The sequence below is a fragment of the Ahaetulla prasina genome, chromosome 12 (assembly GCF_028640845.1).
Source record: "Ahaetulla prasina isolate Xishuangbanna chromosome 12, ASM2864084v1, whole genome shotgun sequence".
In the NCBI taxonomy this organism is placed as follows: Eukaryota; Metazoa; Chordata; class Lepidosauria; order Squamata; family Colubridae; genus Ahaetulla; species Ahaetulla prasina.
This window is the reverse complement of record NC_080550.1, coordinates 5,820,637-5,847,378: the sequence shown is the minus strand read 5'-3', so window position 1 is coordinate 5,847,378 and position 26,742 is coordinate 5,820,637. Positions and strand designations below refer to the sequence as shown.

The 26,742-nt window shown below is 39.8% G+C and overlaps 1 protein-coding gene and 1 long non-coding RNA gene across 7 annotated transcripts in view; one reads left to right on the top strand and one right to left on the bottom strand.

Moving 5' to 3' along the window:
- Positions 1 to 304: 304 nt before the first annotated feature.
- On the bottom strand, positions 305 to 2,823 carry LOC131184067 (uncharacterized). The gene is made up of 2 exons (XR_009151906.1): positions 2,688 to 2,823; positions 305 to 1,980 (listed from the first exon to the last, which is right to left on the bottom strand). It is a non-coding gene; the product is annotated as an uncharacterized LOC131184067 (long non-coding RNA).
- The window catches only part of CHD9 (chromodomain helicase DNA binding protein 9), a 54,222-nt gene continuing 29,647 nt past the window's right edge, over positions 2,168 to 26,742 (top strand). For 2 of the 6 annotated variants that reach the window (XM_058154990.1, XM_058154988.1), the window contains exons 1-9: positions 2,170 to 2,345; positions 8,752 to 8,852; positions 10,238 to 10,326; positions 11,777 to 13,348; positions 21,471 to 21,805; positions 25,391 to 25,502; positions 25,653 to 25,799; positions 26,387 to 26,455; positions 26,553 to 26,608. In XM_058154990.1, the coding sequence (XP_058010973.1) occupies positions 11,936 to 13,348; positions 21,471 to 21,805; positions 25,391 to 25,502; positions 25,653 to 25,799; positions 26,387 to 26,455; positions 26,553 to 26,608 (2,132 nt within the window). In that variant the 5' untranslated portion in view covers positions 2,170 to 2,345; positions 8,752 to 8,852; positions 10,238 to 10,326; positions 11,777 to 11,935. Of the gene's footprint in view, positions 2,346 to 8,751; positions 8,853 to 10,237; positions 10,327 to 11,776; positions 13,349 to 18,497; positions 18,785 to 18,898; positions 19,150 to 21,470; positions 21,806 to 25,390; positions 25,503 to 25,652; positions 25,800 to 26,386; positions 26,456 to 26,552; positions 26,609 to 26,742 lie in introns of those variants that run through there. The other 4 variants (XM_058154993.1, XM_058154992.1, XM_058154991.1 and 1 more) reach the window with 3 other exon arrangements.

Below are 26,742 nucleotides of genomic sequence, written 5' to 3'. Positions count from 1 at the left end.
ATTGATAGCTTTGTCTTGTTGCATTTGTTTCGTATCGGTGTCTTCCGAACTTTTGCCAAGAAAGGTCTTTGGCGGTTTGCCTAATTGGATCAAGGTTGATGATAGGACTGAGGAATTGTGTTGGGAGGAATTTGCTTTAATTTAGTTGAACTACCCTGAGAATGAAGTAATTCTCAGCTGCTCAAATAAAGTTTGTTTGTGTTTTCACTGACTGAGTTTCCTACTACCTACTTGGGGCTGGGTCACAACAAAATGTAAGAGTCCTGAGATAAACAAAGCAACACGAAGATAAAAATCATCAAACTCTCAGGCAAAGCTTTTTGTTTATTTTTTAAAATATGCGGAATTACATTGTGGGAAATTTTATTTATTATAATAAATTAAACTAGGCAATAACATACGTTTTGGAGAAAAAAATTTGGAGGACCCAATTTCCAAGAAAGTATGCAACTCTCACCTCACACCCGTCCTCACACAAGACAGGTAGTCCTGACCTTATGATCATTTATTTAATTATCCTTTGAAATTGTGACACTGATGAAAGCTTTCTACCGGTCCCCGCATTTATGACCGCCACGTGATCAAACATGTTTGGAAACTAGCAATGGCTGCAGCATGCCAGGATCGTGTGAACACCACATGTGATCTTCCCAGCTGGTTTCCCTCAAGAAAAATCAGTGGGACAAACCAGATTTACTTAACGACTGCAATTCACTTAATGACCGTGGTGATCCACGTAATGGCAAAAAAGGGTGGAAAACCAGGTACCAGTCCCTTAACCATGCTTAGCAATGGAGGTTCCAGTCCCAGCTGTGGTCATAAGTTGAGAATTACCCAGTGGTGGAATTCAATTTCTTTTACAACTGGTTCTGTGGGTGTGGCTTGGTGGGCGTGGTGTGGCTTGGTGGGCGTGGTTTGGTGGGAGTGGCAGGGGAAGGATATTGCAAAATCTCCATTCCCACCCCACTCTGGGGCCAGCCAGAGATGGTATTTGCCTGTTCTCCAAACTACTCAAAATTTCCGCTACCGGTTCTCCAGAACCTGTCAGAACCTGCTGAATAGCAACCCTGGGATTACCTATAAATACTCAAGCAATGCCACCGCTTCCTTCTGGTCCACGGGTCTCCAACCTTGGTCCCTTTACGACTTGTAGACTTCAACTCCCAGAGAAGGGAGTTGAAGTCCACAAGTCTTAAAGGGACCAAGGTTGGAGACCCCTGTTCTAGTCCATTGAGATTGTTGTCAGCCATTCAGTCATGTCCACCAAACCTTAGCCACTCTATGGATCACCACTCTCCATGCCCCTTGGTTTCCCACAGCCTCCTTCAGATCTGCCATGGTCATCCCGATGTCACCCTTTATAGTGTCCAGCCAACGGGCACCAGGGCAGCCCCTTCTGGTCCATTACTTGTTGTCTATTCGGCCATGACAACTGGAAATGTATCTTGTAAATCTTTGGATTTGGACCGTGCAAAAAGCCCAGCCAATCGTACATCCATCATTTTTCCATCTTGGCTTATAAAGCTAAGCAAGTTGGAACAGGAAGTCGAATATACTCAGATGAAGAGTTAAAGCAGGATCATTTCAAGATCATAATAACAGGAGGGGCTGCCAAAAATGCAAAAAAACAAAACAAAAAACCCACCAAAAAAGTGGAAAAATCCGGAGCAGGCAGCCCACCTTCCTTCGCTCTGCCTCTTCTACCTGCCACGCCCCCCCACCCTGGACTTCAACTCCCAGACTCTATAGCGCGCCTCGCTGCGAATCCTGGGAGTTGAAGTCCAACTCCCTCCTTAAGCCTCCTCGCTCAGCCGACTCTGTAGCTTCCTGCCTCCTCCTCCTCCTCCCCCGTTAGTCGGCGCGGACCTCCCGTTTCCGACCAATCCTCGAGCGGCTAACAAATATGCAAATACAACACCCTTCCAACGTCTTCACAGAGCCGGGTAGAAAGCCTCGAAGAGGGGTCTCCGCCCCTTTCGCCTGCCGAAAGGAAAAAAAAAAAAAGCATGTGTGCCCTGCGCGGATTGGCTAGCGCGGCCGTTGAAGCCTCCTCCTGTTCTTTTCCCCACCACCCCGCTCGGCCCGCGTGCCGGGGAGCGGGCCGCGCAGGCGCAGTCCGAGGGGGGCGTCAGGGAAAGGAGGGGAGGGGAGGGGAAGAAGGCCCTGCTGGCAGCCGCCAGAGCAGGCCGCGGCAGGACGGGTGGGCGGGGCCGGGCCGGGGCCACGCCGCGCCCACCCCGGAGGCTCCGCCCCCTTCCCTCAGCCGCCGCCGCCACCGCCACCGCCGCGCCACCTCCTGCCTCGGGCAGGGCCTTCTCCAGCCGCCGCGCTGCCCTCGCCCGCCGGTAAGCCAGGGGAGAGCCGGGTGGGCGGGAGAGCGAGGGAAGGGAGATCCAAAACGGGCGGCCGGGCTTCCCTGAGGCGAAAGGGGAGTGGCCGCCGCCGCGCGCTTCTCCCTCACGAGCTGTCAAGGCGCCCTGAGGCGGGGGTCTTTTCCGCCCGACGACACCCCGCCGTTCCCCCCACACGCTCCTCTCTTCGCCCTCAGGAGGAGCAGCAGCGCCGGGGTCGCGTCCCGCCCGCGAGGGCCTGGCCTGTCACGCCTCCGCCGCCCCTCCTCAGCCGGGATGCCCTGCCCGGGCTTCCCCTTTCGGGAAAAAGAGGGCAGGTGGGTGGGCCTTCGTTACCTCAGCGAAGCCTTCCTCCTCCTCCTCCTCTTCCTCTTCTTCCTCCTCCTCATCTTCTCCCCTCTAAGGGAGGTGGTCGCCCTCAGTCGCTGCCCTCCCCTCCCCCACACCGCGCCCACGTGGGAGAGCGGCAGGGCGGCCGCCCGCGCGACTGACACGCGCGCACGCGCACGCGCGCTTCTTTGGCGAGGGTGGGGGGGCGGTTCCTCTCTCTCTCTCCCTCTCTCTCTTTCTCTCTCTCTCTCTCCCCCCCCGTCTCCTTCTCTCTCTCTCTTTCTCTCTCTCTCTCCCGCCCCCCCCCACCCGGCGAGGTCTTGGAAGGGGCTCTGACTTCTTATCCAGGTGGCCGACACAAGCGATGCCAGCCGGCAGAAAGGGGCAGGGGGAGAGGCGGGGGGGGGGGAAAGAAGGGTGGGTGGGTAGAAGGGTAGGGTTGCTGCTGGCTTTCTTTTTCTTTCTTTCTTTCTTTCTTTTTTTAATCCCAGAGTTTGGGTCGCCTCTTCTATTCCAAACCACCCTCACCATCCCCATCCCACCCCACCATCACGTCCCCCAACTTCTCAGATCTGGGGTTTTCCCTAAAAGGAAGGAGGTTCCAGGGGCTGGTCCTTCGCTAGGTTGCTGGCCGTCAAGAGGGCGAGGGGAGGGGGATGCCACCGAACAGGGTCCAAGGAGATCCATGTTGGGCGTTGGGGTGGGTGGGTGGGGATGGTGGCAGTTGGCTTCCTCGTCTCTCAACCCCGATTTTTTGTTCTTGTTCCCCGAAGGTGCGTTTTCCACCCCCACTTCTCTGCAGCCCCGTAGCTGGAGAGTTGGGAGGGTTTTTCCTCCAAAACCCTCCCAACTCTCCAGTGGGCGGGAGCCCTAGCTGTAACTAACCCATGGCTGGAAAAAAAAATAGGTGAGTTTGGGCGCTCCTGGGCGTAGGGCAGAAGGCGAAAAGCAAATGGTTCCAAGGGAAAGAAGCATGTTGGGGTCCAGTAGGAAGAATCTGTACGAGGCAGGTATGCTGCACAGTGGCTTCGTGCTGTACTTGTTGCTGCTCGGGGATCGTGACTTCTTCACCATAGATTCAGGGTCATGTGGCCAGAAGAGGACTTGATCCAGCAGATGCTTGAGTTTGGAATGTGCATCACTTCACTTGCACTTTGCAATGAGCATCACTTCTGTATTCCTCATATCGTGACTTGTAGCCATGCAGCCAAATACTGTAGAGTCTTGAAATGATGTTTGGAAGTGGGGGTCACTCCAGCCAATGCAGAATATTGCATACTGCTCCAAGATGAAGACTTGTGCTGGTCTAAGAAAGAGAGAAGTCACAGTCAAAGGCATGGTTGTGCCAAGCAGGCATGTGGAGCTTCATTTAAAGCAGTGCCACTTCTGAAGAGGCACTCTTAGGTCCACCAGCTCTTTTCCACCCAGGCTAATAGGAACAGGAGAAACAGGCTGATTCCCCCCAATATGTGCTCAATTTTTTAAGGTGGAAGCAGAGAAGGTTTCTACATGAAATAGCAGAGATAGTTGCGCTGCAATGGGTGGAGTTACCCTGATGGCTGAAAGTGGAAAAGATTCTGTTTCCAGCTCGCTAGGAAGTTTGTGAAAAGTCTTAGTGCTGTGTTGAATGTCAAATAGAGTCAAAATGATCACAAACCATATTTGAACTAAACTCAGATCAAATCAGAGGTAATTCCTCAGCAGAGTGGAAGGCAGCAGATGTGTGTGGTCTGCAGTCTTTGAAACTGAGAATATGATCTTGGGGGGTGGGCATTTTTCTGTAAATGGTAGAACGTTTGCCGCTATAATAGTTTGCTCAGTTTTATTATTTATTTTTAAATCAAATTGCACTACTGCCTTTTTCTTCTTCCTCTGTTGCACTGAGATCCTGCCTTTCCTCAGATGGGTCAAGGTGTCTTATATGCAGATCTTCCTTGATTTTATCCCTGCAGAAGCAACCCTATGAGGGATGTTGGATGAGAGATTATGACTGTCCCCAAATTACCAATGAATCAAGGAGGACTTGATCCTGGGTTTCCCCAGTCTAAGTGCAGCACCTTAGGATACAGTAGGATAGCTTTTTTCCTTTATTGTGACTTGTTCCCCATTTCTCTATCATTGTTAGTATAGATAGAAAAAACCAGCAGTTAATGGAATCCAGATGTGCGTGCAACAAATTGATTCAGTGAATTATCTAAACAGAGGACAAAGGCAAATGTTGAGGTGGGGGAAAAGATCATAGCATGCATAAGGCTTGCAAGTTGGTGCTGTATCTTGCTTTTCAGAAATCAAGGGAGAAATGAGTTTTTTTCATAATAAGTGTTTAATATAGTTAAGCAAAAATAAGAGGCTGAGGAGGTTTATTTTGGTCTAGTTGGTTAGAGAAGCATTGAAGAAATGAACAGTTGGATATAGTTTCATAAAGGTTGGGTGGTACACACACCCCAAAAAAAGAGAGGCTTCAGCTTGCAGAAGATATATCAAAGTGAACCAGTTGGAATAATGTAGGATTTCATGCTGTCATTCCTCAATGTGTAATTTTTTTTAAACATAGTGGTAATGATAACAGTGGCTGATAATATAATAAAAAATATAAAATCTGAAAGAATTTATTGTTCAAGAACATTATATAGAAGTAGGCTTCATATGATTTATATTTTCAATTTATATTTACTGAAAGTGACATAATGGTCTTCGTGTATATATCCCCATTTTACAGATGTTTGTGTATCACCTGTACACTGTTCAGGTCTTAAGTAAATTAATCTACAGTTGTTTTGAAGTATTGTTTTTACAGAACTCTGATGATTACATATGTTTCTAAGACATCTGTTCATATTTAATATTTTATCTGATGCAACCTTTTATGCTTTGTAATTTTAGCTTATATGGAAGAGTTGGATACTTTGGCTACATATCTGCTTACTTTAAGTGGGAGATAATTCCTTTAAATATGATTATTTCAAGTATGAACAATAATCTCTTCTAACTACTGTACCTTTTAAAGCTGTCTAGTGATGGCTATGGCCACACCATCCGTAGACCAGAGTGCAGAGCCAAAGGAATGGCTGTAAACCAAAGGTTGCTCTGGAAGACTGCAGCACTGTTACACTACAGCAAGAGAAAACTTATCTAGTCTTATGCATCACTAAATAACTGGGGACTGCTGGTTTATGTGTGTACATATCAGTTTCATATCAAATTACTTCTTCCTTGCAAATTGTCATATACAGTGAAAAGGTTGGTCCTTTTCTAAATCATGGTTAGTGTTCTGTAAGTTATAAAAGTTAAAAGATCTCAGAGAAATAGAGCAGGAGTGATTTTTTTTCATACTTTATTTGTATAATTTTCTGTTAAGAAAACTCAAAGAATTGCTTTATTTCTGTCTCTGGTTGCTTCTTGACTGGTTAGAGTCAATCACTCAAATTAGCAGTCAGATAAAATGTCTGTTACATTTCAACAGATTATTCAGTCTATCAAGGCCTGCTAACTTTGTAAGTAAAATACATAGTTTAACATCTCTTCTGGTTTTTCATTTTATCAACACATAGTAATCCAGTGTAGGCAGAACCACTGTTTTAAAGTCAAAAGTTGCATAGATTTGGCTTAGTTCCTATTAATACAGGACTGGCTATTTCATTAATAGATGCAGATTAGTTTGTAGTAGGTAAAAAAAATCAAAACCCTTGTAAAATTCATTACAGCTTGCCATCATAGCCTTAGTGAATTCTCATTTTGATTGATCAGTGTGTTGTGAAGTAGTTAGCATATTTACCATGTCATTAAATAATATAATACAAACATTCGAGCTCAAAATTTATCCATTTTGAGTTTGAAGTAATCTGTTCCAAGTTCAAAAAGTTTGTTCCATTCTTGCCAAGTGTTCCTTCTCTGTCCTGTCCCTACTGGACATATTTCAAACTTGAAATAGTTGTGTTTCCATTTCAAAACTGTTGTTTTATAATTCTTCTGGAATGATTGAAACACTTCCAATTAGATCAGGACAATCTGTTTTGAAGTTCAGATACGTTGCATATCCCTACTAAGTTTGCCAATTGGACTAACTTATTTTCTCCACTTTCAGCATCTGGGTATATTATAAAATATAATACTTGTACTATAAGCAGTGTGACTGCGATGTTTTATAAGAAGTAATATGTACCTTATTGTAATCTTTCATTACTATAATGAGAAATGTTTAGGTCAGAAATGCTAGTAACGGAAATTTCCAGATCCTTTCTAACAAACACAAATTGGGGAAGTATAGAATAAAAACATACAATACAGTTGGTTTGGAGAGCCTAAGCTGCCCGCACGATAATTGTCTAGGATCATGCTTGATCTGTAATCTACTCCTAGTACCGTATATACTCGAATATAAGCCGATCCGAGTATAAGCCGAGGTCCCCAATTTTACCCCAAAAACTGGGGTAAACTGGGGACTCGAGTATAAGCCGAGGGTGGGAAATGAGGCACCTACCGGTTGAAACCCTCCTCCTAAGCTGAGAAGGCTGGCGGCCCCCCCCCCCCCCCCTCCCACTGCACCGGCAGGGCTTCCGTCCGGTAAAATGTGAAAAAAAGAAAAAAAAAAACTCGAGTATAAGCCGTATATACTCGAGTATAAGCCGAGGGGCTTTTAAAAAAAAACAAAACTCGAGTATAAGCCGTATATACTGAGTATAAGCCGAGGAAGTTTTCAGCACAAAAACGTGCTGAAAAACTAGAAACCTCTCTTATATCTCTGATAATTAATTTTCAGAAATAATGCCATTTATTCCCCATGTGCTTCTCTTTCATCCTTCTTATCAATATTTCTTCATCATGGTTGCTTTCACTGTAATCTAACCACATTCTCCTAAGCATTGCTGATTCTTCTCTTACTTTCAGTATGAATGTAATATATTAGACCAGGGATCTTCAACTGAACTTCAACTTCCAGAATTACTCAAAGAAGCATGGCTGCCTGAGGAATTCTGGGAGTTGATATCCACAAGTCATAAAGTTGCCAGGGTTGGAGACCCCTGTATTAGATAACCCATTGGGTGATCATTTCAGAAATACTTCCTTACCTAAACAGAAACAGAACAGAATTACCTGGACAGGCAAAAAAGCAGTGGGAGTAACCACCGATTTTCTGCCAGCTTCATTAATTTTCTAATGGGAAACTGGCAGGGAGAGTTTGAAATGATAATCTCCTGACCACGGATGAGCACACAGTGGTACTAAATAGGTTCCACCTTTGCCAAAATTTAATCCCATGGGAATAATGGATCCTGGATTCTGGGCGCATTCTTTCCGCTAACCCATTTGAGGCAGGTTGATTGAAAAATTGTTGACCTGTAAGTGGCCCGTTTTGCCCACATGAAGGTTGCAAAACAGGCAAACAGGAGAATCTGAGTAGTGTATAGATCCTGGTAACCATTTGTATTCTTATCCTCTATGAGTTAGTCCTAATTTCTCTTCAGTCCTGTTTAAATAGATTGTCATCTCTATATCTTGAATGAATAATTTTCATCTTGTAAACATGGTGAATGAAGACTTAGTTGTTTTTTTCTGTCTCAAATCCCCCATTGTAATGTGTTCCATAATAGAGTCTATAGTGTTGTGAGAAATGTTATGATCTTCACTTCTTTTGACTTTAATAGTAAATGATTCATCTAGGACAGGGGTCTCCAACCTTGGCAACTTCAAGACTTGTGGACTTCAACTCCCAGAATCCCTCAGCTAGCTTTGCTGGCTGAGGGATTCTGGGAGTTGAAGTCCACAAGTCTTAAAGTTGCCAAGGTTGGAGACCCCTGATCTAGGATATGCTTTTTGCACGCCTTGTAATGTCTTACAGGTGTGACTATTTATAGCAGAAACTTTATTGATTTAGTCATTTGATTATATCAAGAGTATAAAACTATTGCAAGCTAATGCAAACACAACAATAGAACATTTACTTACAGTATTCACATACTGCCGATTCCATAAGGACTCCTTGGTTTACCGGTGTCATTTAACTCATGTAAAGCGGACTCTGTGGCAGTTCTGCCTTACTAACACTTGGTTGTTTTTCTCATCTTCTCAGTTCTGCTGTCCCAGTAATATTGCTAGAAGAAAGGTTTTTTCAGTCAACACCGGTGTGCGTCAGTGCAGCCTGCAAAAGGGAATCAGTTTGTGCACCAAATGGTAAGAGGTTTTTTGTTTTGTTCTGCTCCAGAACCTACAGTATATATAAAATGTCTGGTCTGGACAATTGACCTAAATCTCACTGAGAGGACTTAGAACATTGAGACACTTCGCCTATGTCAATAACTGTCGTATTTACAGATTTTTTTTGACACAAAATGAAATAGGTTTGCTCTTTGTTTTCAAGCAGTTAGCCAAATACTGCCTCCTGAGAGGGACAGAGCTTATAGGGATCAGTAAGATGTTTATCAAGGTTCACCTTTGACAAAGAAAGCACTATACACTTGAGAACTCTCAAACCGTGGTACACAACTTCTATTTATGACTCCCCCCACTCCAGCTGCAAAACCTAGTTTTAATAGAGGCCTTATTCTGGGACAATTCTGAAAATTGTCTTTGAGGGCATCAGAAACAAACAAATCCCTGCTGCACCAAAACAGATTTCTCTCCTGAGTAGATTTATTAAGATCCAGATAATCTGTTAATTATCTAATTAGTATTACCTGTCAAAATATCAATAAGGTTTGTTAAGGTTAAGATCAAAGCATGACATGTGCTATTGGCTGTCATAAATGGGAACAGTGTGGGTTTTTCCAAAGTTCCTTCTCCATAATTCTTGTAGAGCCTGAGAACCTGCTCTTGGGGGGCTAGGGAAATGATTTGGAACAGCAGAAGTGTGAAGCAAAGCATGGCTGAGGCATTTTGGGACTTGACAGCTGTTGCATCTTAAAGTGGCTGAGGTTGAGAAACGCTGATCTAGCGGATACACCTTGAGTAGATACCAGCACTGCCTATGTTATTGCTTAGAGATTCCTTCCCATTTCGCCCAGTTTCAACACTGGTTTGTGGTGTAGTATTAGATCATAAGGAGTTTAGCATTAATCAATGGATGCTTTTTGACCAGAATTTACAAACTATAGTAGCTCCATAGCTTGGTCTTAAAGCTAGAGTGAGAGTTTAATCAAACAATTCTAATGGGAGCTCTAAATCTCCAAAACATTCTTGATCTTGATGTTTCTGTGTTAAAAGTTAAATTGTGTCTTAAATCGTTTATTGGGCCATGGTGTTAGATAGTTTTGCTGGAAGCAATGTTTGCTTTGTTTAATTAAAATGTGCTTTAATTAAGAACTACTTAAAATTGGTAGTACTGGGACATGCGCGCTTAATGAGATTAAAGTAATAGCTTTTCCTTCAGTGCTAAATGATAAAACATGATACCAGAACTAACATTTATATTTGCAGAACTATGCAGTGCCTCAATGCCTTGCTCTCATGTCTAAATTTTGTATTTTCAGCCTAATGTTTTTTATACCAGCAAATTTGCAGGACTCTAAGAAGATATTGTACTAGAACTGAATTGTTTAAAGCTATTATTTATCTTTCAGATCTGTAATGCTACTCAATTACATCAGGGACCAAATATTTCCCAGGACTAAGTAAAACCTTTGTAACAAAATGTGCTATGTATTAATGGGTAAGGATTTTTTTTCTTATTATCTGTTAAATTCGTGATTAAATTTTTCACTTATTAAAGTTTCAACCCATGTTTGAAGCTAAGCAATGTTATATTTTATATAATTTTTACATTTATAAATACATATTTGGGGAAAGCTGCTGCTGTGACCAGAAGGGATAAAGTCAAAAATGAGACCATCAGAGAAAGAATTGGCAATAGAACCAATCTTAAACTACATACAGAAACAACAAATAGAGTGGTTTGCTCACTTGGCTAGGATGTCGTGGGAATCCATACCATAGGAAGCATATATAAAAAGAGGAGAAGGTCCAACAACACAAGGCAGACGCAGAAGAAGACAGAGAGACAACATCAAAGACATACTGCAACAACATCAAATAACAATGGTTGAGGCCAGTAGTGGGTTTCAAATTTAATTTGCTACTGGTTCACTTGTGTGCACTCGCACGCTCACAACACTTCTGCGCATGCGCAGAAGCATCTGGGTGGGTGGACGTAGCCTCCCGACGCTGCTGCTACAGGTTCGCCTGATCTGAGGTGAACTGGTAGCAACTCACCACTGATTGAGGCCCCCAGAAGAGCAAGAACCAAAATGTATCTCCCTCGATACCCAAAGCGGAAAAAGAGAAAGTAAAGAAGAACATAAATACATATATTCACACATAAAAGTATATTTAGAAACATACCAGTAAGAAGATATCAGAAAGTGTTTACGGTAGAATTTCAATTACAGTGTTAATGTGTTTTACTCTGAATGAATTCATATAACACACAAAGCCAAAACCAAATAATTATTATGGCTTAGTATTATGTACTAACCTCCTCTCCTTAAACTGAATATATATTTTCTGGTGAACATATTTCAGTAAAATATAACATCACTGTGGAAAAGAAGGAACTGGGGAAAAATATTGAAATCAAGCATGATAAGTAAAGGTAAAGCAATATGTTATTCAGTTGAATACCTTCCTTCAACCACACTGACATTTATTTTCTATGTCCCTAAGGAATATATTTTATCCCATCTGCAGCTATGTTTTCTGAGAATTTGGGGGAAGTTAACTGAGCTTGCCTACTTTACTTTGATACCAATAAAAAGACATAAGCTTTTTTCACAATTGCTTTGCCAAACAAAAAAAAAAAAAACAACCCAGACATTTTGGATTATGTTTACTTGTAAAAAACTTGTATGCTGTCCAACTCTCAACAATTTTGGGCAGCTCACGACAAAATTTAGTACAAAAAGCTATTAGTATGCATTGTTTGGGAAATGTATCAAAAACCTGACTAAAACAAATTTAAGTAATGGGTTTAAAATATGTTTATTGTATAAGGTCCTTTTTGCATTTAAACGGCACCTAATAGATACAATGATTAAAAATGTAATACATAGTAATTGAAAGATATTCCAAATTGTTTAACTGCTTTTTCTCCCCTTCTTACCTAGGATATTTAAAACACTTCAAGATCTTATTTCTACAAAAATGCTGGTGGATGTCAACATGGCTTAGATGAAGTGCTTCCCACAGAGAAAATATTTTGTGTGCTGCCGTGAGACTCGCTAACTCCATTTGTGGTAGTGGCAAAGTAGCACAACTGTATCAAGATGACCGACCCTATGATGGATTTTTTTGACGATGCCAATCTTTTTAGCGATACCTTGGAAGGCTTATCGGATGATGCCTTTGTACAAACGGGGCCTGTTTCTCTGGTTGATGAGTTGAACTTGGGCGCAGAGTTTGAGCCGTTGCAGATCGATTCTTTAAACCATGTGCAGGAGGCACCCACTCAGCAAAAGATGAACGATTACGAACATCTCAACCAGTTCGACTCTCTGAAACTTCAAGTCAGTCAGTCCTTCAGCAGCCCGGTCGAAAGCGTTTTATCGCCGCATTCTGACTTCAGTTGCTCTCCTGTCCATCCGCAAACTCAAACGAATGGGTTGTTTCCTGACGATGTAGCAGATGGGAGCCCGATGTGGGGCCACCAAACCTCGAGCAGCGTTTCTAATCAGAATGGATCTCCGTTCCACCAAGGACCCACGCCGTCTATGCAGCAAAACAAAAGCTTTGTAGCACACCACAGTTTTGCCTTATTTCAGGCCAGTGAACAGCATCATCCATGTGCCTCTTTGCAGTTGCCGCCAAGCGTGAACGCAGGAGAGAACACTCGGAATCAGCCTGATGGTTTCATGGAGATGAATGCGTCTGTTTCCCATAGAACTAACGTTCCCCATCCCTCCCAAGCTGTTGATGTATCCAAATCACAACAGTCTATCTCTATGCCATCTTTTTCCAAGAGTAGGAATAACTCACCCCACTTTTGCGGCAATCAAGAAGGAAGCTACGACGGGCCCTCTCCTGCGATCACATCGTGCTCTATTAACACCCAGTTTTCTCCTCCTTTTCCCTACAATAGCAACCAGATCTCTCCTTCCAGTCTTCTTCAATCTTCCGCAACCCTTTCTGTCAGCCAGCAAGCCCATCCTCTGCCTGACTTTTCAGGAAGCGATGCCTTCACAACTCGAAGAGGGACCAAACAAGAAGATTCAGACAGCCTCCTCAATTCAAGTACATCACTGGCTTCAAATAATTTCCACGTGTTGCATTCAGCACAACCTCAGGGCACCTTCAGTAGTTCAAAGCTATCCGCGGTGAACATGAATTTTTCTACCCCTCCTGGATCGGGTCCTCAGCTAAGCCACTTCAGTGATCCCATAGAGGGCAATGGTTTTTCGTCTTTGGATGAGAATTTGCTCCGTCAGGTGGAGTCTCAAAGTGCATCGTTTACAGAACTTGACCCAGAAGCCCTTCTCCAGGAAGATCTCCTTCCCCAGTTTGATGAAACTGCCTTTGTTCAGGACGCCCCAAGTAATGATTTAGAACATCAGCTGGAACAGCGCCTTGTCCCACAAACCAACCTTCTTCAGACTCAGTCTCAAAACTGCAACCATCCTTGGTATCCTCCTGGTTCTCATCTAAATCAGCCAGAGCAGAAGAATATCAGTGCTCAAGCCCAGGTAAGTAACAGTACTGTTGCAGAATGTCTGTGGAGATTCTCAGCCACCCACGTCATGGTTGTCCGAAAGGTGCTTTTTCCAAAGGCAACCAGACTTCCTTTGTTGGCCTTGAAGACGTTTCACTGCTCATTCAAGAAGCTTTTTCAGTTCTGATTGAAAGATCCTAGGATCACTGAAGTGGCTGAGCTGAAAGTCAGAACTGAAGAAGCATCTTGGATAAAGAGCCAAATGTCTTCAAGGACAACAAAGAAAGTCCAGTTGCCTTTGGAAAAAGCACCTTTGAGACTGTTGTAGGGCAGTATTGTGCCGTGACATAAAGTTTATTCTTTACTGTGCTATTGTCCAACACTAACTAGCAAGATCAAATCTAATTAGTAACTGTCGTGAAAGATATTTATGCCTGCGTAAATCTAGATATTTGTTAAACAAGGTTTTAATTATCTGTGGTGCAATAAATACCAAACAGCATAAGAAATTTAAATGAATGTCCATTTCAGAAACTGGAGTTTTTTGCCATATTTTGCAAAAGACACCGAACACACATTTTTAAATTTGATCTATGTGACATGACAGATTGTAATTAGTATTTGTACTTTCAGTTTTGCCAACTGTTGAGCTTTGTGATGTAAACTGGAAGAAATAAAACAACAAATTGATATTATAATCAAATACATTAAAAGTTTTTAGATGCCTCCCAAGCAAATCTCTTTTAAAAATATTTTTGTTCAAGTATATGCTTTTTTTTATCTTGTGCATATAGCTGTAACCATAATATCAGCTAACACATAAACAGGTTGTACATATGGATGAATTGACTGAAATGCTGCCTTTCCAGCATTCCAGTTGACCTTGGAATTTTTAGCCTACTTTATGTTGATTGTCAGTCAGTTACTAGTGCAATTTAATAAAATAAATAAATAAATAAATACTCCCTTTAGTATCATAGTCATTTTTAGACAGAATATAATTCTGGGTAGTATAGTACTATGCAGATGGAACGTATACACGTTTTACTCAAGGATATCTTGAGGACATGACTCTGAAGACTAGAGGCAATGCTTTGTCACTAAAAATCAGGGCTATGGTTTTTTTTAGAAGTCTTAAATTATATAGCTTCTCTCTTCTTTGGATGGCCACTAAAATTACAAGTTTTCTAATTATTTAATAACTGTTGAGCAGGCATTAGCATCTGTATTGATTTCTTCTGAATATCAGATACACAAAGCTAATGATTGAGTCAATGTTATTGTCTTAATGCATGCACTTTTTAAAGACGTTAATAAAATATTAAGCAAAAAATTCCTCTAGATAAAATCATATATGAATTTAGTAGGAATACATACATACATACATACATACATACATACATACATACATACATACATATATATATATATATATATATATATATATATATATATATATATATATATAAAAGGATGCATACGATGGCCTATAAATCACTAAGGATATATAGGATCCAGACTAGGTCAAACTTAGAGTAGGACTATTGAAATTAATGGGACTTAAGTTATCCATTAGTAATTTAAGTCTTTGTATGTTAAAAGTTAATGTGAGGGACACAGTGGCTCAGGGGCTAGGACGTTGAGCTTGTCGATCGAAAGGTCAGCAGCTCAGCGGTTCGAATCTCTAGTGCTGCCGTGTAACGGGGTGAGCTCCTGTTACTTGTCCCAGCTTCTGCCAACCTAGCAGTTTCGAAAGCACGTAAAAATGCAAGTAGAAAAAATAGGGACCACCTTTGGTTGGAAGGTAACAGCGTTCCATGCGCCTTTGGTGTTGAGTCATGCCGGCCACATGACCACGGAGAAGTCTTTGGACAGCGCTGGCTCTTCGGCTTTGAAACGGAGATGAGCACCGCCCCCTAGAGTCGGCAACGACTAGCACATATGTGCGAGGGAAACCTTTACCTTTAGGTTAAAAGTTGTACAATGTGTGTTATTTTTTTTTAGTACCAGCTTGTTATTGTGAAGACATACAGAGAAAGATCTAGGCTATCTAGGGGGGAGAGAAATAAATTTGCATAATTTGCATAATATTACTTTGTTCAAAAGTGAACAGATACCAGTTTCCCAAGTCTCTTGATATGTGCAAGGTAGCCATTGCAATATAAATGTATTGCAAAAAAAACCATAGACATGGATTTTTATGAATATATTACTTTTGGAATTCTCAAGGCAGTGGTTCTCTCTGTCGCCAGTTATGCATTAGGAGAACGTTTCCTTGTCCTGAACTGGCAGCCAGAATTGAAATATGAGCCTAGCTATTACTTGTCCTGTGCTGCAGAAGCTGCTTTGCACTGCCAGGAAACTCGGTAACTGAAAGCAGAGTCATTAACAGTAGTTTTCATGCTCTTGGCGTCCTCTGGTCCTCCTTAAAGAAAGTATAAACAGGAAGTGGATTCCAGGAAGCAGTGGGAAAAGGGAGCGTAATAAGTTGGAATTCATGGTTCATGGCAGTATATCTAAAGAGTAATATGCTGTGAGATCAAAGTCAGACTAAGCACAAGTCAAAGTGGCCTCTGAATTGAGATTTAAGACGATTCTGTCGATGAATGATTTTCTGAAACAGAGATACAGTGATATAAAAAGCCACCTTTTATACAGGGATTATAAATACATATGTAAGATGTGTGAAAAACACACATAAGATCCAACATGAGAATTGTTGTGAATTCTGTGAATTGAAGTCCACGTTCCTAAAAAAATGCCCAGGAAGTGATGAGAACAATCTCTAACAAACCTTGGACTCTTTCTTTCTCATCTCTTTTTTTTTTGCTTTTCTTTCTCTAATGTGAAGTATTACTAATTTTTATTAATTGTAGTTTTGAACAACAACAGAACTTCGAACTGTATTGAATCTTAAATTATGATTATATTAAAACAAGCCAGCTGTAGAAACCATAGTATGAAATTGGCAAATCTGAAACCATCCTTAAAATTGAATATAGTTTGCAATGTATAGAAGGAAGAACTAGTGCTCAATAGATAAGAGAAAGGGAGAGTATGTGAGCCTGATATTTATTGTAGTATATTTTCATAATAACATTGTTTATCATGAGCCCTGCGAATTCAGTCATCTGTCCCTTACTTAATGAAGTAGCGTGCTGTCTGTTGATATCTTTGTTTGTTAAAGCTCCCGCTAAATGAAATTTGACCGAGGTATATAAATTTTATTTTATTTATTTATTTATTTTATTAGATTTCTAGACCGCCCTTCTCCCGAAGGACTCAGGGCGGTGTACAGCCATAATATAATATAAAGTCTATATATTGCACTATGTTTTAATCTGCACATGACATTTCTTTCAAAATTAGTTCATGAGAATCAATAGGTCAGGACAGATAACCCTCTTGAGACTGGATGCCAATTATGGGTTCAGTTGAAGTAAGCATCAGACATGACCATCTAATTATTTTTGATTCCCCCTTTTCTCTGAATTTGTCTTTTCTTTTTTATCCCTTGAACCTGTTTTTTTACCACAGTCCTGAAACAGTTACCGGTACTTGAAATCAAATACTGTTAAATTCATTTAACTTTTGCTTGAAAATATACTTAAGAATTCTCTGAATCTGAATGCATTTCATTATTCCCTAGAAGTATTTAATAAAACAATGAATAGCAGTGTCCTATTTTACAAAAGAATGAATTTGTTAAGATTGTTGAACTTTTTAAGTTCACAATTGGGAATTTGAAAAGTTTTTTAAAAAAGTATTTCTATGTAATTTGGTCGATTCATCAGCCTTATTCTTTGTCATTGCAGCCATTTAAGGAAAATATGTTAACTTCAATAGTTCCGCTGGTTTCATAAATAGTGTGTGTAACTCTTTAAATACTGTTTACCGCATTCCTTTTGCACTGGGCTTTGTGATCTTCTCTTTCTGTAGTATGATCTTGCAATTTATTTTCCATCTTTTCATCTTTGAGATTTCGTATTTAAACGTGGCTTTGCTATCATAAGTATTATGATGATGGCGAGCTGAAAGAAATATTTCTTCAACGTAGACTTTGTGGAAGATTTTCAGGACTATAAGATTGCCTTCATATTATTATTTTGGGCTAAAAGAAAGGACTTCAGTGTTCATGAGAAATGTTATGTGATCTTTGTCCTTGTCCACAATATTCCAATGGTGTAAAACCAACTGATTTAGTGTTATCTAAATTGGAATCACTGGCTTGTGCTTATTATTCTAGTAAGTTGGAATCCAAACCTGTGGTTTCTTCATTGCTTTTGATTTTTAGTTGTTAGGATGTAACACGTTATGCTAACTAAACCTACCCTGGAGTTTTCTTGGTTTGTTTGTAGAGGAAAGGAGGTTCATTTATTCACTTTAAGCCAAGATTCTTAAATTCTAGATTAGAGTTATGTATAAATAAAACCATGGCTCTAGCAGCAAACCACTTTTAGATACTAATGATGCCTTAATTCAATTCTATTTTAGTAAGACATAATCAATGTTGATCAACCCAAAAATGATTTTTAAAACCTTTTGCTTTTAAGATTTAAATAAGTCCATGGCTTCAGTCTCGTTTGCCACTATGAGAATTATAATTTTATTTCCTTCCTTGACAAAAATGTGAGGATGGTATTTTAGGAAATATTCTTGACTACCCAATTTGTCCCCAAATATCATAGAATGAAAAGAAGATAGAAGATTAATTCCTGGATTAATCAAGGTATAAGAAACCGAGTTTAAAAACAATACTGTAACAAACTCTTTCTGAAAGCATCAAGTTAAAATCTGATACTAGAATATTGTGCAATGATAGTTACAAAAATAATTCATCTGGCAAAACAGTGACAGGATTCCACTGAAACAGTTACTTGTCAGGTTTTAAACACTCCTTATATATGTCACCCATAAAAGCAGATATTATTTCAGTTCTTGCAGAAGGTGGAAGAATGAAGAGTTAACTCTTCTGCCACATGTAGGGAAGAACAGTCCACGGAGGGTTAAATTGCAGAGTCTAATGGAATAATAACTGGTAGCACCATCTGCTGGCCTACTTCCGCAGAAGGAGTCAGTATTTTTTAACGACATCTCTAATATTCACGCTGCCGATGCATTTTGATGCTTTGTGCATTCGTTTCTTTTGGTGTTTTGTGGGAAGCTAGCTCTCTGCTCGAGAGCTATTTTTGAGAGCCTGTCACCCCGGGATGGCTGAGGGTGTACTTGTCTAGCAGAGGAAGGAGATTTAAATGCCAGTCCAGGAAAAAAAAAATGTTGATAAATCACAATGTGTGTTTGCGGAAGGCTGTGTCTGCCTTGGCTCTTGGCTGGCTTAAATAGGCCATTCAGCAATCTTTTTTCAATGCCGTTCCCTTGAACGCAACCTACCTCCTCGGGTGGTGGAAAACCCGAGGGCAACCTTTGTCTCATGCCAAAAATGTCTTCAGTGAAGAGGCCAAGAGGAAGGGTAAGTGAAAGCTTGAATGAGTGGGAGGAGGAGGGGTTCTTTGGGCTAAAAGGCTAATGGGATTGAATAACCTTCCTTATTACTGGCTGCTGCTGCTACGGGAGTCTTGTCTGTATCGCCATCTTGAGCTTGTTGCTGTTTTCTCGAATCTGGGTGATTTTTGTTGTAGCTCACTGGCCTTGAGATGGCATTTTACTGAGCTATCATAAGCTTTCTTCCTGGTGCCGCAGCGCTGTGGGTTAGGGCTTGGATGAGGCTCTTATAGGAAAAAAAATGTATCCAGTGAAGCGAACTGGAATTGTCCTGAAAATGCACTTGGAAATTCCTGACTTTCCCCTTTGCTGTAGTGAGAGGCACATTTATGGGTGAGAACATAACATAATTATTATCTCTTTATCTGTCTCTTTTTCTCTTCCTCTTTTTTCCTCTCTCTCCTCCCCCTCCCCTCCCCCTGTTTGGATAGGAAATTCTTTCCATTCCTTGCATTGTGCTTTTTTTAAAAACTGTCTTCCATGCAGTCTCAGAAAAGCTGCTATAATTGTTTATGCTGCAATCAGGCATTTCAATCTGGGTACATTTGGAAACAACGGTCAAACAAAAGGGACTGTTGAACTGCTTCCTGTGAATCAGCTATACATGAAATTTTAAACAAAGGGTATTTTCATAACTTATTGATTGGGATCATCTAAGTGTAAAAGGCATAGCGTTGCAGTGAAAGTCCATTCGACCCAAATGCCTTGTGTCTGAATGTAAAACAATGCTTTACGTACAGATTATGTTATGACGTTAACTTGTATGTTATGTAAGTGTGTGATTTTTTTTCTTGATGCTTCATCGGTACATCATTTGACATCTTTAACTTCACTCAGTGCCTAGAGCAGCGGATGATGTACTAGCGCTTCTTTCCCTGGAGTTCTTTATACTACCGTATCCTGTTGTTTCAGAGAGGGAAAAGTGCTGTTTAAGAAATTTTGTTACTCCGTTTAAAAATGCAAGGAAGAAGGCAGTGAGAATAACTAAGAAGCAGTTGTGCAAAAAAAAAATTTAAAACGACCTTTGTATTTTTGTATGCACAGCAATGAAAACATGAGTGGGCCTGCAAGAGGTATATTTGTGACTCAGGTGAAATAGAGCAGAAAAGAAGGAAGCAAAAATTAAAATGGAGAATATGGATAAATGGAGTTGCAGCAGGAATGCTACGCTGGCCCACCCACAATTGTGATTGAAGACTGGAAACTAGACTCTTGTCTAGAAGGCTGCTGATCTTCTGTTGTGCTCTGAATCTGTGCACGCTCACTAATTCCCCAGACTCTGAAGGTTTCAAGCCCTGCACATTTTATGCAACAGAATTTTCAGATTCCAAAGTCAAAAATTGTAAAACCCAAAATATGTTTGGGCTTCGTTGTTTTGATTTAATGATTTACAACTCTGCTACCTTTTATATTTAAGTATGACTACCATTTTGCAATGGAGGAAAAATACTTTAAAACATTATCTGCCTTTAACGTGTTGATGCTTGTTTTTGTTTTTACTGCACAAATTAAATCGGGCCTCATATGAAGTTATTTTCTTGCAGCTGAACTTAGATATCCTTTTTCTTCCCCCCTAAATGTTGCAGAGAAGTCAGAATATTGGGTTGTTTTCTTCTTCAGGAATATGATTTCCACCAATCCTGTTTTTATGATTTTTTTATTATAATTAAATGATCGATTAAAAATGATTTTTAGCAATTCTGTGATAACAATTCAAACGCTTTTTATTGAATCTGCATATAAGTATCGGATGTAGTTCTAGATATCTAACACCTTGAAACAGTTCTGGCCTCCTGATCCTATGTGGAGGAAAATAAGATGGAAACAGAATATCCTTTTATTGCTGCAAATACTACCTTCCTTTAAAAGGCCTTTCTGCTTTAGAGGGTTTTCCTCTTAATGCAGTGAGAGAGGAAGTTTTAAAAAGAGCCGCCAGAAAAGAGATGACATATTCCTAACCACCCTTCCCTTCTTGGCTGATTCAGGTATGGAAAGCTTTGGAGGTGTCAAACAATCCACTGCTTTTCCTCACCTCCACCCACTACAAATGTCTTTGTTGAAATGCACTTCTAAAACTTGAAAGTAAGCAAGTCCCTTAGAACATGTTTATTCTGCGTAAACGTGACTAGAATTTTTAATTCAGTGCTGGAATCACTCGCAGGTAGTCCTTGACAGTTCATTTACTGACTGTTCAAAGTTACAGTGCCACCGGAAAAAAAGTGACTCACAACTGTTTTTCACACTTATGACTGTGGTAGCATCCCCATATTCCTGGGATCAAAATTCAGACGCTTGGCAACTGACTTGTACTTACGACTGTTGCTGTGTCCCAAGGTCACACGGTCCCCTTTTGTAACTTTTTGACAGGCAGAATCCATGGGGGATGCCAGATTCACTTAACAACCATGATACTAACTTTAACAACTGCAGTGATTCACTTAACAACTGTGGCAAGAAAGGCCATAAAATGGGGCAAAACTCACTTAACAACAGAAAAAATGTTGGGCTCAGTTGTGGTTTACCTGTACTGTATTTGGGAGCAATTCCTGTTGACCATTACTTTGAGATCCACGTAGATAGCTTGCCCTGAGATTTTGACTACATCCGTAGTTTTATCTAAGACGAGTAAACCTATTTTTTTTTTCCCCTTGCAGCCCCCCTCTGCCAAGAAAGCAGATGGTCCCGGGGTATACGCTAAGCTGCAGAATACCCAGGTGAAATCAATGCTTGACAAGAAACAGAAGAAAAAAGCGGAATCCGAAAGCAAGCAGGAGAAAGCCAATCGCATCATATCCGAGGCGATAGCCAAAGCAAAAGAGAGAGGGGAGAGAAACATCCCGAGAGTCATGAGTCCAGAAAACTTCCCAAGTGTTTCAGCAGAGGGGAGAGAAGACAAAAAGGGGCGGAAAGCTAAATCCAAACCAAAAGACAAAGAAAGCAGGAAGCCCAAAACTGGCTCTTCCAAAACTAAAGAAAGGGGAAAAATCGGGTAAGTTAGCTCACATTTTCCTTCATGTCCTACCCGTCTACTTTTGTTTTCAGTAGGACTTTAATTCAGGTGGTGGTAGTGATGATGATGATGATGATGTGGATGATACAACCAACACAATGTTCAAGATCTGAAATAGCAATGAAAAATTATATCAGTGATTTAAAAAGTAAATACATTCTATAAATGTTACGTTGACTAAGCCTATAGCCCAGTTTTGAACTATTCAGCGCCTGGTAATTGCAGAAGGATATAAATCTAATAATAAATAACTGTTTCTTTGGTGTTGTATGCAATGCAATATATATATATCCTCCAAGGTCAAATAAATCACCACAGACTGTGTTGGACCTACTAATATAATTGACATATTTGCCACTCAAATTTAGTTCGGTACATTCCTCAAGAGAGAGCGAGAGAGTTTGTCAATTAGTTATTAATTATTAAACTTTTAAAAACCTAGCTGATGTGATTTTTTTTGTATTTTTATGGTTTTATATTTGCATATCATTCCTGGAACTAACATAGTATACATTACACCTGCATTCCCCTCCCCCCCAAGCACCATCAATTTTATCCAAAAACAATCAGGTTACAGAGGCAAATTGAGCTGAGAAAGAATGATTGATGCAAAATCACCCAGTGAGCTCCATGGCTAAAAAGTGGACTTGAACCAGTCTTAGTCCATTTTTGCAAGGTAGCCCAAGTGACCATGCTTTGGGTAGCCACATCCATGGTGGTTTGAGGCCCACAGACATGGATTTGATCTATGTAATCTTAGGTGGATTTCAGAATTATGAGTCATGAAGTTGGCAGGATGAATCATGTGCGATATGGAAGCTTGCCAGGATGGTCTGACTGCAGCAGCTGTAGTTTGATGATTAAGGGACGTTTGTTTTATTAAAAGGGAAGGATAAAGGATGTGGCTTAAAGCATGTTTTCAGGTATGGGTTCGTCTGCTGATTGTTTACTTTGTCTGTAAATGGATTCCGTGAACTACTCGAAGGAGACGTCCACGCAGCCTGCTTACAAGTAGCACAAAACCCAGTTCCCAGTTGCCTGCATCTCATGCCCAAGTTGATTCACTAATGCAGGAGTGGGGAACTATGGCCCTTTTACGATCTGTGAACTTCAACTCCCAGAATTCCTCAGCCAGCACGCTCAGGAAGCTGAAGTTCACAGATCGTAAAAGGGCCATAGTTCCCCATCCCTTGTAATAATGGAAGTTACATTTTTACGAGGAAAACAGAAGATTATTTGTGCAATCTGTTTAAATTCTATTCAGTGTTCTGTTCTTTGACACTACGGCATTCAAAACCTTTACGGGTCTCACTTGGTTTAAAAACCTCACCTTGATTTCTGACGTTATGAATGCTAATTATTCATATATTTTAAATTAGCAGTATATAATCTTATAACTTTACAGATATGTCACATGCCTGTTATTTGATTCCTCATCCAATTATGCTATAAAGAGAGCATTATTGCAAAGTAAAAGTTGGAGAGATACATGATTCCTGGACTATATGGTTTGATGACTATATGGATGCTCCCTCCTGCAGGAGATGTACATTTGAGACTCTTTTCAACTTAAAAGTACAGTTCAGGCTTAAGATCTTTTGTATTAAGATTCTGCCCTTAAATCTTTCATGCTTGTAAAGTCAGAAAATTGAATTGGGTTGTGTCTTCTGTTTCTTTGGTTGCTTGTTTGGTTTTAGGTACCCTGTGTCTAGAAATAATTGAATGTTAAAAGAGGCAAAATTCGTAAGCTTGATGAATTGTTGCTTAACTCTAATATTACCTGGCATTTCATTAACTCAGACATATAAGGTTATCATTTAAAACAGCATTTCTTTCTTTTAATGCAATACAGCTGAAATTGAGCCAGTTACATATCATGATTTTTTAAAAATTATCTTCCAGTGCTAGTCATAGATAGATAGATAGATAGATAGATAGATAGATAGATAGATAGATAGATAGATAGATAGGATAGATGATAGACATAGATAATGTAAAAATACATTATATGTGGTATTAATTTGCTGCAACTACAGTATTAGTTGCAACAAATGAATAGTGTATATTCATTTACAATATATAAGGCCAAATTATGCGGGCAGCAGGGCAAAAGGTCTCTTCTAAATCAGTTTTCAGTTCTACATGGTGTGTAATTATCCAATCTACAATATGTAAAGTATGCATCTAAGGACATCTTTTTATCTAAATTGGGGTTGGATTGTAATCACATTGTGAATATTTTAAAAACGCAATGAAGAGCAGCACTTGTCAGATTTTAAATATGGAAAATTATACGTCTCTGCAGCCCTCTGATTAAAAGCAAGATGGGATGAGATTAATATTGCTCTCTTTTCTGTAACCTTTTGAGTATAAACGCAGAAATATAATTAATGCTGTTGCATTAGAATATAATTTCCCCCTACATTTATGAAGTCATGGTTGCTAGTTTGCTAGTAATGAAACTATTTCTATGTTACTTGTTTATCTGAAACCCAAACTGTCGACCTGAAATGTTATGCTCTGCTTACGCTTGATTGTGAGTAAATAATAATAATCATATACAATATACGTCCATTACATTTATTTTCATTTCAGTGGCTTTTATATGTAAAATATTTAGTGCTTCTAGGAGCAGACAATGATTTCCTCCTTCAATTTTTTTCTCCACAAAATAATACTCCTACTTACAGGGATTAAACTCACCAAGCAGTCTTAGAATAGAATAGAATAGAATAGAATAGAATAGAATAGAATAGAATAGAATAGAATAGAATTTTTTATTGGCCAAGTGTGATTGGACACACAAGGAATTTGTCTTGGTGCATATGCTCTCAGTGTACATAAAAGAAAAGATACCTTCATCAAGGTACAACATTTACAACACAAATGATGGTCAATATATCAATATAAATCATAAGGATTGCCAGCAACAAAGTTACAGTCATACAGTCATAAGTGGAAAGAGATTGGTGATGGGAACGATGAGAAGATTAATAGTAGTGCAGATTTAGTAAATAGTTTGACAGTGTTGAGGGAATTATTTGTTTAGCAGAGTGATGGCCTTCAGGGAAAAAACTGTTCTTGTGTCTAGTTGTTCTGGTGTGCAGTGCTCTATAGCGTCGTTTTGAGGGTAGGAGTTGAAACAGTTTATGTCCTGGATGTGAGGGATCTGTAAATATTTTCATGGCCCTCTTCTTGATTCGTGCAGTATACAGGTCCTCAATGGAAGGCAGGTTGGTAGCAATTGTTTTTTTTGCAGTTCTAATTATCCTCTGAAGTCTGTGTCTTTCTTGTTGGGTTGCAGAACCGAACCAGACAGTTATAGAGGTGCAAATGACAGACTCAATAATTCCTTTGTAGAACTGAATCAGCAGCTCCTTGGGCAGTTTGAGCTTACTGAGTTGGCGCAGAAAGAACATTCTTTGTTGTCCTTTTAATTTTAATAATAGTCAGAAAAACATTTTTTATAATAATAAGAAAATTTTGTATGTGACTTGATGTTTCATATTCCCATCCTGGTTTGAGTTTTGTGCACTGGTAACTGTGTCTTTTGTCTCAAAACAGCAAGCTCATCATTACACTGGGTAAAAAACAAAAGAGAAAAATTGATTCCTCAGATGAAATGTCAGATGCTAAACAGACAACTCAGCAACCCTTCAAAGGTGAAAGTTCACAGGTAATTTTTAAAAAAGCAGTCTTTTTTTTTTTTTGGTAATAGGTATTAACTCTGGGCCAGCCTGTCTTACCCCCAACCCCTAAAAAAAAAAAAGAGAAAGAAAATGATTGCAAATGATGGGTTAAGGTCATGTCCTTCTACCTATTATAGAAGAGAAGATCGAATCGACAAATTAAAAGGAAGAAATATGCCGAAGAAGGTGAAGGAAAGCAATCTGAGGAAGAAACCAAAGTCTCTGTAAAAATAAAAAAAAATTCTACTCCTTTGCCTGCTGAGCAACCTTTACAGTTATTTGTAGTAAGTAAAATCTTAACTGGGCAATTTAATTCTTGCAGTTCTCCTTATATACAAGTTTGAGGGACAGGTTTGGGGGTTTCCCTACCTCACCAGCAATGATTACAGATACATTTTGTCAAAAATTATTTGTGGTGTGATACTGTAGTCAACATCTCTTGGGTTTTACTAGGGAGCCCCAGTATGATTTCAAGTTACACTGAGTTATCTATAGTCCCACTTTGGTGAGCACTAGGTGTATGAGAACAATACATGGTGCATTGTGCTCTGGGTGCTCTCTAAACCCCTTTATTCAAAGGATCTTTTGTGGGCTGCATGTACAATGCATACCCTTTGCTGTTTCACTGCTGTAGGAGTTGTATTGTCAAAACAAAATATATGAGTATCTGCCTAGTTCACTGAAAGAAAGAGTACAAATAGAACTTTGTGTCAAGGATTTTATTTGCCACACTTATTGAATCATCAGGTGGAAGCTATGAGTCAATCCTAAAACACACTCACAACATTTTAGTTGCTAAGTAATTCCTTCTCCTTTGGCATCTGGGGATAATTCTTGTATGATTAAAACGTTCATGTTTTCATCTAAACAGGAGAATCCAAGTGAAGAAGATGCAGCAATTGTAGATAAAATTTTATCTTCCAGAATTATCAAAAAAGAAGTGAGTACAATTATGGAAGTCTTCATGAGTTTTTAAATTCAGAAGTAAAATAATGTGTAAATGCATATTAAACGGGATGCATGATCTACATTTTCAGATTCCTGGGACTGTGTCAGTAGAAACAGAAGAATTTTTTGTTAAATACAAAAACTAGTAAGTATTGTAGTTAAATTGCTATTTTGGTTGACTACTTCATCACATCTAATTAAAATCATAAATCTGTATGAAGGAGTTCTACATTTTGGAGTATTTATCCAAATTAATAGCATACCTTTGTACTTGAGTTT